The 18,704-nt window shown below is 42.3% G+C and overlaps 1 protein-coding gene across 2 annotated transcripts in view; it reads right to left on the bottom strand.

Moving 5' to 3' along the window:
- Positions 1 to 12,156: 12,156 nt before the first annotated feature.
- Positions 12,157 to 18,704, bottom strand: part of LZTR1 (leucine zipper like post translational regulator 1) — a 62,949-nt gene continuing 56,401 nt past the window's right edge. For both annotated transcript variants that reach the window (XM_088475120.1, XM_088475121.1), the window contains one exon: positions 12,157 to 15,978. In XM_088475120.1, coding sequence (XP_088331246.1) covers positions 15,862 to 15,978 — 117 coding nt within the window. In that variant the 3' untranslated portion in view covers positions 12,157 to 15,861. The remainder of the gene's footprint in view (positions 15,979 to 18,704) is intronic.

Here is an 18,704-nt window from a genome sequence, read left to right as displayed (position 1 = left end):
GTGACCGATGAGGCCTCTCAAGCCGGCCGCCACCGATGAGAAAAAGAGGCCAAGTAATCTCCATCAGCCAACAGAGATCCTGGCCTCTTCCCTCCCCTCCACTGACGACAACACGCATCCATTTTGGAAAACAGAGGCCGTCACCGCCCCCAAACGGCGGGATCAGTATGAATGACCACCGGACCTATGACCGGCAGCAGTGAAGATCCCGACACGGTAAGTAACTATCCCTAACTTTTCCCCCTCCCTAACCCACCTACCCCCCCTCCCTGCAGCCTAAACCTAACCCTCCCGGGGGGGTGCCTAACCCTAACGACACCTCGGGGGTGCCTAACTCCCCCTTCCCCTAGCCTAACCCTCCCGGGGGGGTGCCTAACCCTAAGTCCCCCCCGGAAGCCCCTAACCTAACAGCCCCCCACGGCTGTCTGCGCCCGCCGTCCAGCTATCCTTCATTTGGTATGCTGGGCGTCGCACTCCCGGCATAGGGATAATGATAGGCATCGGAATTTCAATGCCTATCATTAGTCGCCTGTAGGAATTGCAGTCGGGAAACCGGCGGTCGGCATTTCGACCATTGGTTTCCTGACTGCATCCCCAAACGGCAGCAGACTGTCAATCAACAGTCCTGAGGGCCTCAAACAGTACATTTGCATCCAAACATGAAGAGTCTCCCTGATGAATGCATAAAGATAAAGGTAGCAATAATGTCATACTATGCTTTCCAGTTGTATAGTTGCAATCACTGTGGGGCTCATGTAGAGTTGGATGTAATTTCTATCTAAATTGCAAGCACAAAATGCATCCCAGAAATATTTACATTTTGTTCAGCTCATAGAACTGTACATCATCCAGCTCAGCAAGGGTAGCACAAGGCCTGTACAACTTGTGTTTCTATCCTACTGTACATGAGCCCCTGCCTGTGCATTATGACTCTGCAAAGCTTTGCCCAGCACTCATGTCAAATTGTTAGGCTCTCTCTGGCTGTTTACGTGATACACACATTAGGGGGGGGGGGCAATTTAATAAGTGGCGGGTTTGAAATCCCCGCAAATTGATACCCAGCACTAGCCCTTTATGCCTAGGCTAGTAGTGGAATAAAGAGGATGGGGTCTCCCCGAATTTTTCACTAACCAGCACTATGCTTTATCAGCCAGGGCCGGTGGCACTATAACAGGGGACACATGGCACGCCCCTGATGCAGTGGATGTGGGGTTAATAAATATTGTTAAATTATATAAATAATATTGTTCTTTACTGGTGCACTACAGGTCCCAGATTGCCCTGTCATGTCCAATTTAAATTGCTGCCAGGGCATGCTGTCACTTGTAGTACACCTAAATAAATATTAAACAAAGACAATATACACACACCATGACAAAATCCCTCATTAAATAAACACTCCCCCACACACCCTCATTCACTATCACTTTTAAACGCATAGTGCTGGTTATCAATTTCCAGGGGTACCCCACGTTGTTTAGAAACAGATGGGCATCAACGGCAGGTTGAGTCTAGAAGGTGAAATTGACCATTAGTAAATTCAGTGGATTGACAGGAGGTTTCATCAGTCCCTAAACCCTGCTAAGCCCACTGCTTAGTAGATTTTTCCCTAGAAGACTATTAGAATGACCTATTGTTTGCAGCAGTGACAAACCTTGAAAGGAGGTGAAACCACAGTGTTTTAATCGGTATCTTCTCCAACAATACAAAAGTAGGAATGCAGACTATAAAGATAACATTTCTATCTAAGCTATGTTTAAACATACAGTAAATACAATTAAACACAATTGATAACTTTTTTGTATTGGACAATGTTGACCTGTAGATTTGTTGGGGAACTCTTGTATAGAAAAGTAAAATATAACTTAATCAGATCTATTAAAAACCATGAATATTATCATCCATGGTGAAGTAAACAAAAATTAAAATTAATATCTAAAATGTGTAAAGACATTAAAATATACCCTCTTTACCTTCTATGTAATCTTGTCCTCACTCTCATTGAACAGAGAACTGTTCTATCGCTGTGATATATAGGTATATAGGTAAGGGATACAATGATATTATAATATGACAGTTGTCATAAGCAAATTACAAACATACATATGCTTCAATAACAGAGGTGAAAATATTATAATGTGATCGTTCAAATTATCATAAATTTAATTAAATAAAATTATTTCACAAATCTCCTGGATTGTGTATTCCTTATAATCCAATCTATAAACTGTATCTAAATTAGCCAATTGTTATTGCATTTGCAGATTCAATATCAACAAATTAGCAGGTTGATGACTTAATACCATGTCGCTGTTGGTAAATAGTAACAGTAAAGCTGGGTACACACTTTTACAATTGCAGGCTGATCGGGTGAAACTGTCCCGATCAGCCGTGCAGTCTGTCCCCAGTGTGACCCCGTCAGTTGCGTACACACTGCGCAGACATAGCACAGTGTGTACGGGCTTCTCTGGGATCGGGAGGGCGACCCGATAAATATTAAACTGTACATAAGATGCGACCTCCCGATCCTGACTGTTGCAGGAGCTTTAAAAGCCGTTTATCGGCATCGGGACAGCATACACACCTATACAATCCCTGGCCGTTCTCTCGATATTGGATGAATGGCCCGATGATTGTATAGGTGTGTACCCAGCTTTACTGTTGCTACTATGGGCAACTCCCCAGTCAGAGGTCATTAATCCACAAATAGTTACTGAATATCTGCCAGAATTTGCAAATGAGATGAACAATTAACCACTGCTGTAACGTGTACATGACTCACTTGAAACGGTTATTACTTCATATAACAATTAAGCTCAACATTAAGCTGCCCCTTAATGCTGACCTGTACGCAGACAAAATAACTGTAAAAGCTTAAAGACTAAAATTAGATGAGGAGCACATCCACACTGCATCCTGGTAACTAAGCCGGCAGTCTCTAGGACCTGCCGGAGTTCAGCAGGCCGTACCTCTGACATGCGCTACTGTCGGTGTGTCTTTCCACCCAGTGTTCCATTGGACTAAACGTACCCTCTACGACTCCTGTTACTACAGAGGCGGCAGAGTAGCGCCCGTGCACTATATCACCACCGCTACCATAGAGGGGCATAGTGCCATTAACCACCAGGGTGTTTTTTTCATCATACTGCCCGGTGCACTACAACACCCAGGAATCCCCTCACTCCAGGCTGCTTTTACAGCGACATGGTACCTGTACATCCATGTCTCTATGCTACATGTTGTTTCTACCTGGTTAAATAAACCTAAGACCCGGTTAAGCTGCACCACGTGTCGGCTAACCGCAACCAGCACCAACATACTGCGCCATGTTTAACATCATGGTACAATCTGGCCAAGTGCATTTTCTTTCAGCTGGACATATATAATATCAGTGTGCTAAACCCAGGCACGTCTTCCACTGTGACAAACTGCTAACAGGCTACAGACGGAGTAGAGCAGCCACAGGTTAATAGGTTGCCGACTCCAGCGTCCTACCCCTGCTGTGCAATATGCTAATAAACTGCCCTACTGCTACTCTTGATTGGCTTAAATATACTGCAGTTGTGTTATTGTTGCTATTTCATGCAAAGTAGTTTCACTTTCACATTTTAGTCTTAGGGTACTTTATAGAATTGTTTTAAAAAATTGTAGTCAGAAAAGCAGAACTCGCATAGTTAAAATGATTTGGGGTAATATACAGTGTATATGAATCCACTCTTGAAGCAGTGCCCCCAGGGACATAGATGTTTCCAAAAGGAGATGACTTGAGAGGCCCCCTTATACCGTACACAAGGTACATCCTACACACGGTCTCACCGACACAGAGGAGGGGAATTCAATTGCCAGCGCCCGTTACTGCTACTAATGGGTGCCCGACGGAGAAATTCAATTGTTGCTCCGTTTGGGTGCACAAATTTCTGCTCGCGCCCTCCTGAGGTGGTGAGTAGAAATGTGTGATATTTCCGAGGTTTGGACACACTAACCAGGACTTTAGACACGTAAAACGGCTAAACCCGATCCAATTGCACGTAACAAGTGAAATAAATAATGGGCGCCCAAAAACAAGTACATCTGGTTCCCTTTATTTAACGTGATGAAAAAAGAACACAATTGAATCGCCCCCAGAGTGTTTATTGTTAGAGAGATGGGCAAGGGGATGACTAGAGGTGTGAGAAAAACAAAGTCAAGACAAATATGTAAAAACAGTGCACCACCAGGGCAGTATACAATACAATACAGTAAGTACTATTTCATCATCTAGTTCTGGTTACATTTTCAACCATCACAAGGACTGGAATAAATGCATATATTAAATGCACTGTATCACAATCAGATACCACAGTCTTGTGCCAGATTTTAGCACCACTTATACACATGCAATCACATACAACAGCTAAATAATGGAATCAGCATGATTGACCGCCGGGCCCCATGGCCGATAGCGGAAGCCCGGCAGTGAAGATCCAGACAGGTATTTTTTCTATTTACTAACCTAACCTCCTCCCCTAACCCTCCCTTAGGGGTGCCTAACCCTAAGTCTCTCAGGGGGTGCCTAACCCTAACCCCCACTTCCCCACAGCCTAACCCTGTCTCCCAGGGGGGTGCCTAAACCCAATCTTCCCCAGGGGTGCCTAACCCTAACCCCCCATCCCTTAGCCTAACCCTAACCTCCTGGGGGGATTTCTAACCCTAAGTCCCCTCCATGACCCCCTAACCTAACCCTCCCCCCCCCAGCGGCTGTCCGCACCCGGCTTACCTTTGATCGGTAAGCCGGGTGTCGGGCTCCCGCCGTAGGTCTAATGACAGGCGTCAGGATTTCGACGCCTGTCAGTAGACCTTTGCTGGGATTAGATAGTCGGGTTTTAGACCATTGGCATTCCAACTGCATACCTAAATAACCCAGTATAAACAACATTGGGTACTGTTGGCGTGTTCAAAAGCAAAGTGCAGTTTCTAGAAATCAGTATCTATGACAGGCAGCACAGTGGTTAGCATATCCTCTGTAAATTGCTGCATAATATGTGACCGCTATATGTGTTATATATAAAATTAATTGGGTGCCTAATGTGTTATATATAAAATTAATTGGGTGCTAGATGTGTTATATATAAAATTAATTGGGTGCTATATGTGTTATATATAAAATTAATTGGTCGGTTGGTTGATTTGTCCAGTCATGCATTCGGACACCCCTGCACCTATTGGGATAAAACCACCGTGAGGTGGTTGTTAGATCCTGGTTAGACCTCCACTTGGTGTATGCTGGGCAGACCTTTGACCCGGAGAAACTGTTCTGAGTCTTCCATTATATGGATTTGGACGAAAACTTCACAGAGGGGCAGCAATTGGTATGGGATGCCTAATGGAGTGGTTGGGGTCCCGGCCACACCTCATGGTGGAGTGCGCCGGGCAGAAGTTTGGGAGCCTCTTCTGGGCCTTCCACTGGCTGGATTTGGACGACATCACATAATAAAACTTAGTAACTTGAAGATTTAAACCCAGGCAACGGTGGAAGAAAATGCTGCAAAGTAAGAAAGCTTTAAAAACATAGAAATGTTTGCTTTTTGTTAATTGATAAAATAAACTATTAAGTGAATGAACAGATGAGAAATCCAAGTCAAATCAAATTTGATGTGACCACAATTTACCTTCAAAACAGCATCAATTCTTCTAGGTACACTTACACACAGTTTTTGAAGTACCTTGGCAGGGAGGTTGTTCCAAGAATCTTGGAGAACTAACCACAGATCTTCTGTGGATGTAAGCTTACTCAGATCCTTCTGTCTCTTCATGTAATCCCAGACAGACTCGATGATGTTGAGATCAGGCTCTGTGGGGGCCCTATCATCACTTCCAGGACTCCTTGTTCTTCTTTATGCTGAAGATCGTTTTTAATGACATTGGCTGTATGTTTGGGATCGTTATCCTGCTGCTGAATAAAGTTGGAGCCAATCAGACGCCTCCCTGATGGTATTGCATGTTGGATAAGTACCTGCCTGTGTTTCTCAACATTGAGGACACCATTAATCCTGATCAAATCCCCAACTCCATTTGCTGAACTGCAGCCCCAAACTTGCAAGTAACCACCACCATGCTTCACTGTTACCTGCAGACACTCATTATTGTACCACTCTCCAGCCCTTCGGCAAACAATCTGCCTTCTGTTACAGCCAAATATTTCACATTTTGACTCATCAGTCCAGAGCACCTGCTGCCATTTTCTGCACCCGTTCCTATGTTTTCGTACATAGTTGAATCACTTGGCCTTGTTTCCATATAGAAGGTGTCTTTTTGGCCGCAATTCTTCCATGAAGACCACTTCTGACCAGACTTCTCAGAAGATGGGTGTAACTGGGTCCCACTGGTTTTTGACAGTTCTAAGCTGATGGCACTGCTGGACATCTTCCGATTTCAAAGTAAAGTAAGCATGATGTGTCATTCATCTGATGCACTAATGGTGGGTACACACTGGGCGATATTACTGAGCGACTGCACGATTACGACATCGTAATCGTGCAATCGCTCAGTAATCTTGCACATTGTCCGACATTGTCCATCGCCTGAACATGCAGCACAATCTGACGATGTTGTCAGGTTGCTGCATGTTCGGGAATGGGGGAAGAGAGCCCGGCACTGAACGATATCGTTAATGATATCATTCAGCGGGTGTGCTCAATGTCATGAACGACATTGCGCACACCCTGCCGGGGACACACTAGACGATATCGCTCAGGGAGCATATCATCTAGTATGTATGCACCATAAGTTTCCTTGGCCAACCACTGCGTCTATGGTCCTCAACGTTGCCCGTTGCTTTGTGCTTCTTCAAAAGAGATTAAACAGCACATTTTGAAACCCCAGTCTGCTTTGAAATCTTTGCGTGGGAGAGACCTTACTGACGCAGTATAACTACATTGTGGCTTGTTGCTATGCTGTCTTGCCATGGTGTATGACCTGTGACACGAAACAGTCTTCCACAACCTCACCTTTGTAGCAGAGTTTGGCTGTTTTTCACCCAGTTTTAAGCCTCCTACACAGCAGTTTCTGTTCCAGTTAATGATTGTTTCAACATACATATGAAAATAAGGCTCACCTGTTTGGTATGATTTGTTAATTATACACCTGACTATAATCATACAAAAACCCTGACTTTGTGCAAGTGTACCTAGAAGAACTGATGCTGTTTTGAAGGCAAAGGATGGTTACACCAAATATTGATTTGATTTAGATCTCTCTAATGTTCATTCACTTTGCATTTTGTTAAATGCTAAAAATAAACTATTAACATTTCTATTTTTGAAAGAACTTACATTTTCTACACCTGCCTACAAATTGTGCACAGTATTGTGTGTGTGTGTGTGTATATATATATATATATATACACATACACTAAATAAAGAAGTAAACTGACTATACAGGCCTCTGCATGTAGGAGTCGTGCAGTTTTCACATAGCCAGCCTTGTTTGGCATTACAAAAAAAAAATTATATATACACATACATACACACAAAAGTAATAAAACCACAACCACTGATATCACTGGAAGAGATGTAAATGCATTGGCTGAGAAACCTGGTGGATAGATGAAGGGCTAATACCATACAGGTACCAGGAATAGCTTCTGTGGAAATAGTGAAGCAAAACCACAGTATAATTACTAATAATACCGAAAAGGTAATTTACAGATGTGTCCTCATATACTTGCATCTATACACCATATGGTGCAAGACACCCTGTGCAATGGAGACGCTCCAAGAGGTGTAGCGCACCACGTCTTTCAATTTTGCATCAGAGAATCAGCAAAAAGCCGCTTGTAGTGTACTAGAGACGTTGGGCTGCGACTTTACCCGCACATGAATTGGTTTTACACACCTGCAAAGTCGCAGACAATGGCTACTCACATCAGAGCCTTTGTTTACGCAGATTCAGACTCAGTCGTACACAAATCACAGTGGTCTGCATACATGTCAGCTTTAGATAGTTGAATGTTTTTCTTTTACACTTTGGTAAAAATACACTTTTCCATGTAAATGCACCTCAAAATGCAAAACCATGTTTAACTGAAGTGAAGGATGATTCCAGATTACTGGGTCAGCCTGAGGAAAAGTGTCTCTGCAGGCAGGAAAATGTTGTGCAGCCCAGGCAAAACTATAATGCCCCCTAAATGCACCTTTCTTCACCCTTTCATTTTACCCCACAATACTATAAAGGCTTTGTGTACTTAGCATATCATCTCCTTATAAGGGGCTTTACGTTGACATAGGGTGTAACTAGGTATTTGAAGCCCCCATAGCAAAAATTTGTGAGGGTCCCTATGTACCACCCATTGGTGAAAATGTACAGCCATGGCCATAAGTTTTGAGACTGACAAGTATTGGTTTTCAAAAAGTTTGCTACTTCAGTGTTTTTAGACCATTTTGTCAGATGTTACTATGGTATACTGAAGTAAAATTACAAGCATTCCATAAGTGTCAAAGGCTTTTATTGACAATTACATTAAGTTTATGCAAAGAGTCAATATTTGCAGTGTTGACCCTTCTTTTTCAAGACCTCTGCAATTCGTCCTGGCATATTGTCAATCAACTTCGGGGCCACATACTGACTGATGGCCGCCCATTCTTGCCTAATCAATGCTTAGAGTTTGTCAGAGTTTGTGGGTTTTTGTTTGTCCACCCGCCTCTTTAGGATTGACCGCAAGTTCTCAATGGGATTAAGGTCTGGGGAGTTTCCTGGCCATGGACTAAAAATTTCGATGTTTTGTTCCCGGAGCCACTTCGTTATGGCAAGTTGCTCCATCATGCTGGAAAAGGCATTGTTCATCACCAAACTGTTCTTGGATGGTTGGGAGAACATTTGCTCTTGGAGGTATGTGTTCTTAGGCAAAATTGTAAGTGATCCCACTCCCTTGGCTGAGAAGCAACCCCACACATGAATGGTCTCAGGATGCTTTACTTTTGGCATGACACAGGACGAAGACTTTTGGAGGATGGGCTGGTGTCAAGTAGGGCAGCAAAGAAGCCACTTCTCTCCAGGAAAAACATCAGGGACAGACTGATATTCTGCAAAAGGTACAGGGATTGGACTGCTGAGGACTGGGGCAAAGTTATTTTCTCTGATGAATCCCCTTTCAGATTGTTTTGGGCATCTGGAAAAACGCTTGTCCGGAGAAGGAAAGGTGAGCGCTACCATCAGTCCTGTGTCATGCCAACAGTGAAGCATCCTGAGACAAATCATGTGTGGGGTTACTTCTCTGACAAGGAAGTGGGCTCATGTCAAGTATTTTTATTCAACTTGATTTATATAATTAAACTAATGAAGCCATAAAATCTATTACCACCTATAATACATTTAACATTAGTATAGACTATTTTCAGAAATTTTTTGTCAACGCACTTTGAGATAATCATGATCATAGAATGTGTTGTATATCATATGAAAGGGCATAAAACACACAGTGAAATGACACCACTCCCACCTCTCTAGCGTAATTAGGAGAGCTGCTATGGTGATTTGAAAATATGTTAGTTGTGCATTTTTGACCGATTTTTGAAAACTTTACATATTTTGGAACGGTATGAGATACTTAAATAAAATTTTGTATTTTTCTTAGACTCCATATATACTCTCTCCATATACCAAATTTGAACAAAATCTGAGCTGGTGAGGTAACATTTTAACAAAGTGTGTTGATTTGACACGGAATGGCCCCTTTGTTTAATTTTGTACCTCATAACTTGACGACCCTATAACTCCCTGTTCTCATACTCCAGACTCAACTCACCATTAGCCCAGCAATGAGAAAATAAAAGGCTTATGCAGAACACTAGAGACATGCTTTTATACCAAGTCCCTTTTCTCTATCCACAGTAAAGGGACATAGAATGTAAGCTATTTTGAGCAGGGCCCTCTACCCTCTTGTGCTTCTCCCTACTGTATTTTAATTTATCTCTTACTCCCCACTAGGGCACCTAACACTTGGCTGCTTATGTGGATATAAATGTCGCTAATAAAGCAATTTTCATTATCCTTGTCCGTGAATTGTATTGTAAGTCGCTGGTTACTTGTTTACGTACTTTGTAAGGCGCTGTGGCACACTTGTGGCGCCATATAAATAAATAATAAGAGAGTGGGAGGATGTACCAAAGCCACCTTCAATGGGAGGGAAGAAGTGACTAACAATGAACCTGAAGAATAGTCAGAACGCAGAAGAGGAAACTTCTGCATTATGACTATTGTTTTTCAAATGTGGAAAAAGTATTCTGGCGACAAGCAGGTGGCTGCCCTGTAACCCTGGTATACCCCATTGCTGTGTGATGTAGCACAATACCCCCAGAAGTGTGTTATTAGCCCAGAGGGGACATGTTAGCACAGCTAGCGCTGAGAAATCAAAGGTCAGAAATGTCTAGTCTGAGAATTCAGACAGGAATTTTCCAGAGACAGACAAAATATCTTGAATAGAAAACTCCATTCATGCTCCAGGCCAAGTGGGATTTACAAATCCAATTATAGTATCCATGCTAGACACCATAGCATAAGTAACCAGAGAGGCACTTTCACTTTCCTCAGGGCCATGGGCCTGTAAGTGCCCCAGGATGAAGATCCAGGGAAGAGCAGATGCATACATAAACCTTAAATGTTCTAATGGGGAACATTTCTATACTCTGGGTCTCTTGGAACCTAAGATATGAAGAAACATTCAGGGGGAAATCCGAAAATAAAAAAATACCCGGGCTGATAATACAGATTACCCAGTGATCTGACTGAGTGTAACTAGGGGGTCTATTTACTAAGCAGTGTTATGGGGGTGTCCACTTGTAGATATACAAACGACAGCACGATTACGACATTGCAATCGTGCTGTCGTTTGTATACCTAGTGATGTGCCTAGACTGAACATTCATTCGTTCAGTCCCGGCACATCCCTCATCCCCCGTACATGCTGAACCTTACAAGATCGTCAGGTTGACCTGCATGTACGGGCGATGTCGGATGTCAGAAGCGACTAGCGGGCACGCGCATCGCTGGTCGCTTCTAGCCAAAATATGCCCGATGCATGCGCGATTTGCAAGCGTTTGCATGATAACGATGTCGTTATTGTGCAATCGCTTGGCTAAATCGCTAAGTAGATACCCCCCATTAGGAGACAGCGTGAAAAGTGATAAGGTGCCAGCCAATCAGCTCCCAACTGCCATCTGACAGGCTGTGTTTGAAAAATGACAGTTGGGAGCTGATTGGCTGACACCTTATCACTTTTCACTCCTCTTAACACTGCTTAGTAAATAGACCCCTGTATCCTAAGCCAGTAGTCAGGAGGACTATCCACTGTCACAAGCTTTATTCTCCAAAAATGTACTATCTTAGAGGGTCCCTTTTTATTGAGATGGGCTTCCAGTGAGACGATAGCATAGGAGTCGTACACTTTGATGATGGGCTAGTTTGGGTATGTACTGAGGAAGGCAAGAACTCATTCCACCTGCGGTGACCTTGTCCTCATTGTAATCCAAGAAATTAGAGGAAATCTGTAGTAAGCCAAATTAGATGTAGAATAAAAGAGATATGACCTCACAAAACATATATATATATACACACACACACACACACATATATATACATATATATATATATATATATATATATATATATATGTTAATAAATGACATTAACAGTGTTTTGAAATCAGTCTGTGATTGATTCTATGAAAAGACACCAAATCATGTATTAAACTTGATGATTACAAAGTGTCTTGCAATGATGTAGTCCTCGGAATTGGAATTATATTGTAGCTTTTGCAATTCAACTATTTCCCATTGTAATGTGCAGCTCCTTTGACGGACCATGATGCCCCTGCCTTATATGTTGTCCAGCCCCGCATTAGCGCAGTGGTGGAATGGGCTGATCTGGAAACCTGACCCGATGGTTATCTTTCAATTTTGGACTGTTTCGTCTATGGGCCAATTGTCAGAATCAAATATGGTTGTCTATTTTCCACCATTGCAAATTATAATCCTCTCACCAATAAGATTGTTATCGGGTATCATGGTCGCATTCAGTCCACACACACTATAAAATCAGATTCATTGTTTGATATCAGCTTTGGTGCCGCAGGACCTTTACTCTGTGGCTGAAGATGGGACAGCAACAACAAGAATCAGCAAGTCTGTTTTCAATAAATATCAGGTATTTTATTTGTAAATGACTATAAGATTAGTACCCGCATTACAGGCATATAAACAATGTATCGTACTTGGGCACATTATGCATATACAGTATTATATACATTTAAATACAGAAGTCCACAAACTTCAAAAGTTCATAGTAGGAAGTGGGAGAGTAAGAGATTAATGCGTGTACAGAATATAAACATGGAGTTATTTACTGAGAATATGGCATTTAGTCATATGTATACTAATGCCTCTAATTAAAGAGACCACATTCCTTGTTCCTTTTTAATAGGCTCTTGCCAAAAAACAGACACAACACAATGCAGAATGTACGAACGTGTGCGAGTCACACTGTACCACAGTCTGTACAGACCTTGCTCCTAGACTGCTGTCTGGTAATGTAACCACTCACATATCAGCATACATGAAACATGCCTGGGAGCAAGTATAATGCAGACGGCAGCCATGTTCTTACATATGGCCCCTGTATCTTCATGCGGTTTTTGCTGTGTTCTTCCATTACTTCCATTACATGGTACACTAGCCCATTAAGACACAAATGGGATATGTTCTCTAAAGGAAAGGTCCACCACACCATCACTCTGTTGCAGGCACATAAGGCAGTCTTACCCAGATTCACAAGTAAAGTATTTATCATTTCCATATTGTGTTGGCGGTAGGCCAGTTACTGTAATGCAATATGCTGTGGGGTTTTTGACCACGGGAGTTATAATGGGGGGCATCCACTAGACGATTTTATCCCTGTCCAACCTCTTAACGATTTTCCCTTGAAGTTTCCCTTGAAATATGATCTTCCACTCTGAACAATTTGCAAAGGATTTGCAAAAGATTTGCAAAGGATTTGCAAAAGATTTGCAAAGGATTTGCAAAAGATCTAACAATAAACTATGTTGTTTTAATCTGTGATTGAGAGCTTTCAGCTATAGTGGGCAGACAGTGATTCATCGTTTGATCGTTCAGCATGAACGATGTGTAAACGATGTGTAAACGATTTGTAAGCAATCAAGTGAAATTGACCTGCATGTTCAGTCGATGGAGGAGACGATCAAACGACCAGCGGGAGCGCGCATCGTACATCGTTAGAAACAATTACTGCACGATTTGCAAACGATGTTCAAACGATGTTTGAACGATTATCGAACGATTTTATCATTATCGTTCAATCGTTCAACTTTATCGTCTAGTGGATACCCCCCTTTAGAAAAACAATTACAATGCAGAAGTTTAAATCATTACATTAACAATTATCTGTGAAAGAGAAAAACCCCATTCCTCCCCTTGATATATTACACCCATTATAATGGATTGCCAAGGCACCAAAAAATAGATTGCCAAATCAGTCACTGAGTCAGAGTCCGCAACACACCTGAATGATCCACTGTACTGCTGTAGGTGGATCATTCAGGTGTATTGCGGACTCTGACATATTCACCACCATAATGTAAGTTACTAGAAAGCCATGGGGCTGTATATATTTTCTATACAAGTGCAAAATTGAAAACTGGCTATACACAGGTATTCTGTATAATATTATCTTTGGTACACAAGCAGCATAGAGTAATTGTAAGATTTGCATTTCCAAACATTGTCTTGTTGCTTTATCTAAACCACAATCTTTTCCTGTATCCTGTACCTGGGACAAATGCAGAACACAGGAGACTCAGCATCCAATATGCACCATCAATAGGGTAACTTGCAGTGCAGCGTATTTGTATTATATTTTATTCTAGAAGGGGTTTGGAAATTATGGAGGCCAGATTCTCAGTCTATATTTAAATCCATAAACTATTTGGTTTTGCAAAAGAAAAAAAAAAAATGTGCAGAAAACAAAAGTCGAGATCTCCACAGCTTGTGTATTCATCACTAGAAATATAGATATTTAAACATTTATATTGGTATAGAAAAAGATAAAACTGGTCCACTGGAATTATTACCAAAACAGAAAAGAAGCCGGCAATGAGGCAATAATTGGATCTCAGACAGTTTCACAATTTGTTTTTTTGAGTTTATCTGGCTATAATTAGAAAGCCGCCCCATCATCATCATCTATGAAAAAGATGGGACATCGGATCCTACTGCTTCCACTGCAAGTAATGTAGCTTTATTCTTTTAAATACAGAGATGTATCCTGTAACAATATGGTGTCAGCTTGATGTTTTTCTGTTTTTAAGATATAGGGGGGAATCCAATTACCCCACGCTTTAAACCACTGAGGTACACTGTTCCTCACAGCTTCAGGAGCTGCAAAGAAAAGTCAGCGAGAAAGGCACCCACAGGAAGGGGTTAATGTGTGGGGAAACCCATCACTTCCACACTTTTCGTGGAACTGACCCCTGGCTTACAGCACAAGTAAAATACCATTTAATTGAATAGCAGTTTCCCATGCGGCACGTATAATTAGCCATTGGGTAAACCCCGCAGCTAATTGGATTCTGCCCCCTTAGAATTTATCAAACAGCTTTGCCACAAGATTAAAAGAGCCAATAATAATTATTTTGTCTAAGGTAATATTAGTCTTGAGGCAAAATTGCTGATTGATAAAGTAACCCCTTCAAATCACAGTAGAAGTCCACTGTCGTGCACTATGCCCAAGGTTTTATTTTTCAAATATAGCCCCTACACTGCCTGTTCTATACACTGTAGTTGAGAGTCCTGCAGCTCCTGCTACCTTCAAGGGCTTGGCTATAGCAAGTCCTATGGTCCCCATTGAAGTATTACAAACCTGGACCTCTAAGCCATCGGGCTTGAATGCAGTTGTGCAAATTGCATAATAAAGTTGGAGAGATGATTCTCAGAAGATTGCAGGTCAGGCTAGATGACTGCACCTGCAGAACAGAGCCCAACGCTGGCCACACACGCAGCCATATTTTACCCGATCTGGCCGAGTCCGACACATTGGAACGACAGATCGTGTAAAATATGGCCAAATCCTGAGTAAGTCGTGAGTCCCCACTCACGATCACAATGCGCGTCCCCGCTGGTCGCACATCGCATAGTCAGATCTGCCGTGCTGTAGGGCAGATCTGACAATCTAGGAGGCGATGCACTGTGACAGTCTGACTGCAGGAGAGATCGTATGAAGATTGGACACCAAATTGTGTGCAGATCGTGTGCAGAGCTGCCGGGGAGAGTTTCAAGGGAAATCGTACACATCGGCTGATCGTTTGCACATTGCCATGTATGGGGCCCGCTTTAGGGTGTTGTTGCGCATTTAAGCCTTTGAAAAAAAAATAAAAAATCTCCATGAAAGTGGAATTTACATGATTGTGTGTTATAGGATAACACAATCATCTATACAAATAAAATAAAGGTACTTTGCATTTTGCAACACTATGAAAAATTAGACCACTGAAAAGCAACAGAACTTCAGGCACATACATCTATACCCTATAATGCAGGGGTACTGCAGCCTTTCAGCTACACTGTGTTATATAACCGGTTACTGCTATAATGTAGAAGGTAAATGTTTTCACTATTAACATAACATTGACTGCTGTTTGTTTAATCATCTCACATCAGTTGCTCTTGCGTCAGTAGATAAAACTTAATGGTCCCATCTGTCCTGAAGAATCGTCACAGACACTGAAGGATAGACATTGTCAGCGGTAAGGAATGCTTCAACATTTTCCTGGGGACGTTCAGACTCTCCATGCCTACATCCTAGAAAGCCTTCTGCCGCTCATATATCTGAGCCCAGCTCTGCGCACTGCTTGTCCGAGATATGGCTGGCCAGAGACTCGATAATGTTGATTAGTAGAGGTTGGCTCAGTAATCGCAGGTTCGGTAACTTGGCGACCTTCAAATAAGGAAGGAAAGGAGGAGACATGATGAGGAGTAATGTGCCATCTTCCACTTGGAAAACAACTGGCTGCATCACTTTCATTCCTTATGTTGGGTACACACAAAGAACATGGGGTTCCAACATGTCCCTGACAATAATGCAAAGAAAACCATCAGATCGTTTTGTTGGGCATGTGCATACATGTGGCTGGTAGAAGATGGAGATCTGCTTATGTGTGAGATAATCTGCCAGGTACACTAAAGTAGGGTACACAATGATAGCTATATCACATCTGCTGGTGTGTACAGCACAGCAGATGAAAGATATCTTGCAGATATATAGTTTCATCTACTGGTGTGTACAGGCGACCTGCTGATCTCCCGTACACTTTGCAGGGACCCGGAGGTGAGTGATAGCTCAACTGAGTGGGCAAATTTAAATGGCCGCCCAGTTATGACGTCAGCACTAACTGCGCACACACATCGCCAGAACGATTGGCAAATGCGTATACACATACCAATCATTAGATAGATTGGCCAAATATCAAACTCATCGGCCTAGTGTATACCCAGCTTAACAGGACCATATCAAATTGGAAACAGATTCTGCACTGCAGAGGCTGGGTAGCGAGTACCACATTATGTGAAATGATGGATTGTTGGGACCAGCCAGAGTCTGAGGCATTATGGGGCTGCACTTTTTATTATTGCTACTTTAAGATGTGAAAATAGGCTAGTTATTTATAACACACACAACACTATTTGCCGATTTGTCTCCTGTAAACTATAAATGGACCTGCAGCATTTATTGACACAAATCAGTGCATCTCCGATAGTTTAGTTGTGTAACAATTTGTTATAGGTCACAGTCCTTGCTAGTTACGCCTCTGGGATGCAGTCAGGAAGCAGACGGTCGAAATGCCGACCGCCAGCTTCCCGACTGTCTAATCCCGGCAAGGTACTAATGACAGGCGGCTAGACCTACGCCGGGAGCCTGACGCCCGGCATACCGAACGAAGGTAAGCCTGACGTGGACAGCTGCGGGAGGGGGTGGGGGTTAGGTTTTAGGGCTCCCGTGGGGACTGAGTGTTAGGTACCCCCCCCGGGAGGGTTAGGCGGTACTACATACTGATTCCACGCCTCTACCCTACTGAATGGTTCAATGACAGTTTATGATTCGAATACTCCCAAAAACAACCTGCAGCTCTTGTTTATAGTCTTAAAGATTGGAATAGGAGGTTTTTATAAGCTATGATTGTTTAAAAAATAATGGTACAATTTAAAGGACATTAGTTTTGTAACTGTAAGATGAGGATGCATGTTTATATACTCCAAGTATGTATGAGCATTGTATTTTGAAATAAAAGTTGTGTGTGGGGAACAAAAGTGTAAACAGCATGTCATCCATTATACAGTCAGGTGCATAAATATTGGGACATTGACAGAATTTTCATATTTTGGCCTCTATTCACCACCACAATGGCTTTGAAATTAAACAAACAAGATGTGCTTTAACTGCAGACTTTCAGATTTCATTTGAGAGTAATTACATCCACATCAGGTGAACGGTGTAGGAATTACAACGGTTTCTATATGTGCCTCCCACTTTTTAAGGGACCAACAGTAATGGGACTATCAACTCAAAAGCTATTTCATGGACAGGTGTGGGCTATTCCCTCGTTATTTAATTATCAATTAAGCAGGTAAAAGGTCTGCAGTTGATTCTAGGTGTGACATTTGCATTTGGAATCAGTTGCTGTCAACTCTCAATATGAGATCCAAAGAGCTGTCACTATCAGTGAAGCAAGCCATCTTTAGGCTTAAATATCAAAACAAACCCATCAGAGAGATAGCAAAAACATTAGGTGTGGCCAAATCAACTGTTTGGAACATTCTTAAAAAGAAAGAACGCACCGGAGAGCTCAGCAACAACAAAAGACCCAGAAGACCACGGAAAACAACTGTGTGGATGACAAAAGAATTATTTCCCTGGTGAAGAAAAACCCCTTCACAACAGTTGGCCAAATCAAGAACACTCTCCAGGAGGTAGGTGTATGTGTGTCAAAGTCAACAATCAAGAGAAGACTTCACAAGAGTGAATATAGAGGGTTCACCACAAGATGTAAACCATTGGTGAGCCACAAAAACAGGAAGACCAGATTAGAGTTTGCCAAACAACATCTAAAAAAGCCATTACAGTTTTGGAACAACATCCTATTGACAGATGAGACAAAGATCAACTTGTACCAGAGTGATGGGAAGAGAAGAGTATGGAGAAGGAAAGGAACTGCTCATGATCCAAAACATACCACCTCATCAGTGAAGCATGGTGGTGGTAGTGTCATGGCGTGCGCATGTATGGCTGCCAATGGAACTGGTACCCTTGTATTTATTGATGATGTGACTGCTGACAATAGCAGCAGAATTAATTCTGAAGTGTTTCGGGCAATATTATATGCTCATATTCAGTCAAACGCTTCAGAACTCATTGGACGGCGCTTCACAGTGCAGATGGACAATGACCCGAAGCATACTGCAAAAGCAACCAAAGAGTTTTTTAAGGCTAAAAAGTGGAATGTTATGCAATGGCCAAGTCAATCCCCTGACCTGAATCCGATTGAGCATGCATTTCACTTGATGAAGACAAAACTGAAGGGAAAATGCCCCCAAGAACAAGCAGGAACTGAAGACATTTGCAGTAGAGGCCTGGCAGAGCATCACCAGGGATGAAACTCAGCGTCT

The sequence above is a fragment of the Taudactylus pleione genome, unplaced genomic scaffold, assembly GCF_031769625.1.
Source record: "Taudactylus pleione unplaced genomic scaffold, aTauple2 ptg000162l, whole genome shotgun sequence".
Lineage (NCBI taxonomy): Eukaryota > Metazoa > Chordata > Amphibia > Anura > Myobatrachidae > Taudactylus > Taudactylus pleione.
Note: the sequence above shows the minus strand (reverse complement) of the source record. Positions and strands in the feature narration are given on the sequence as shown.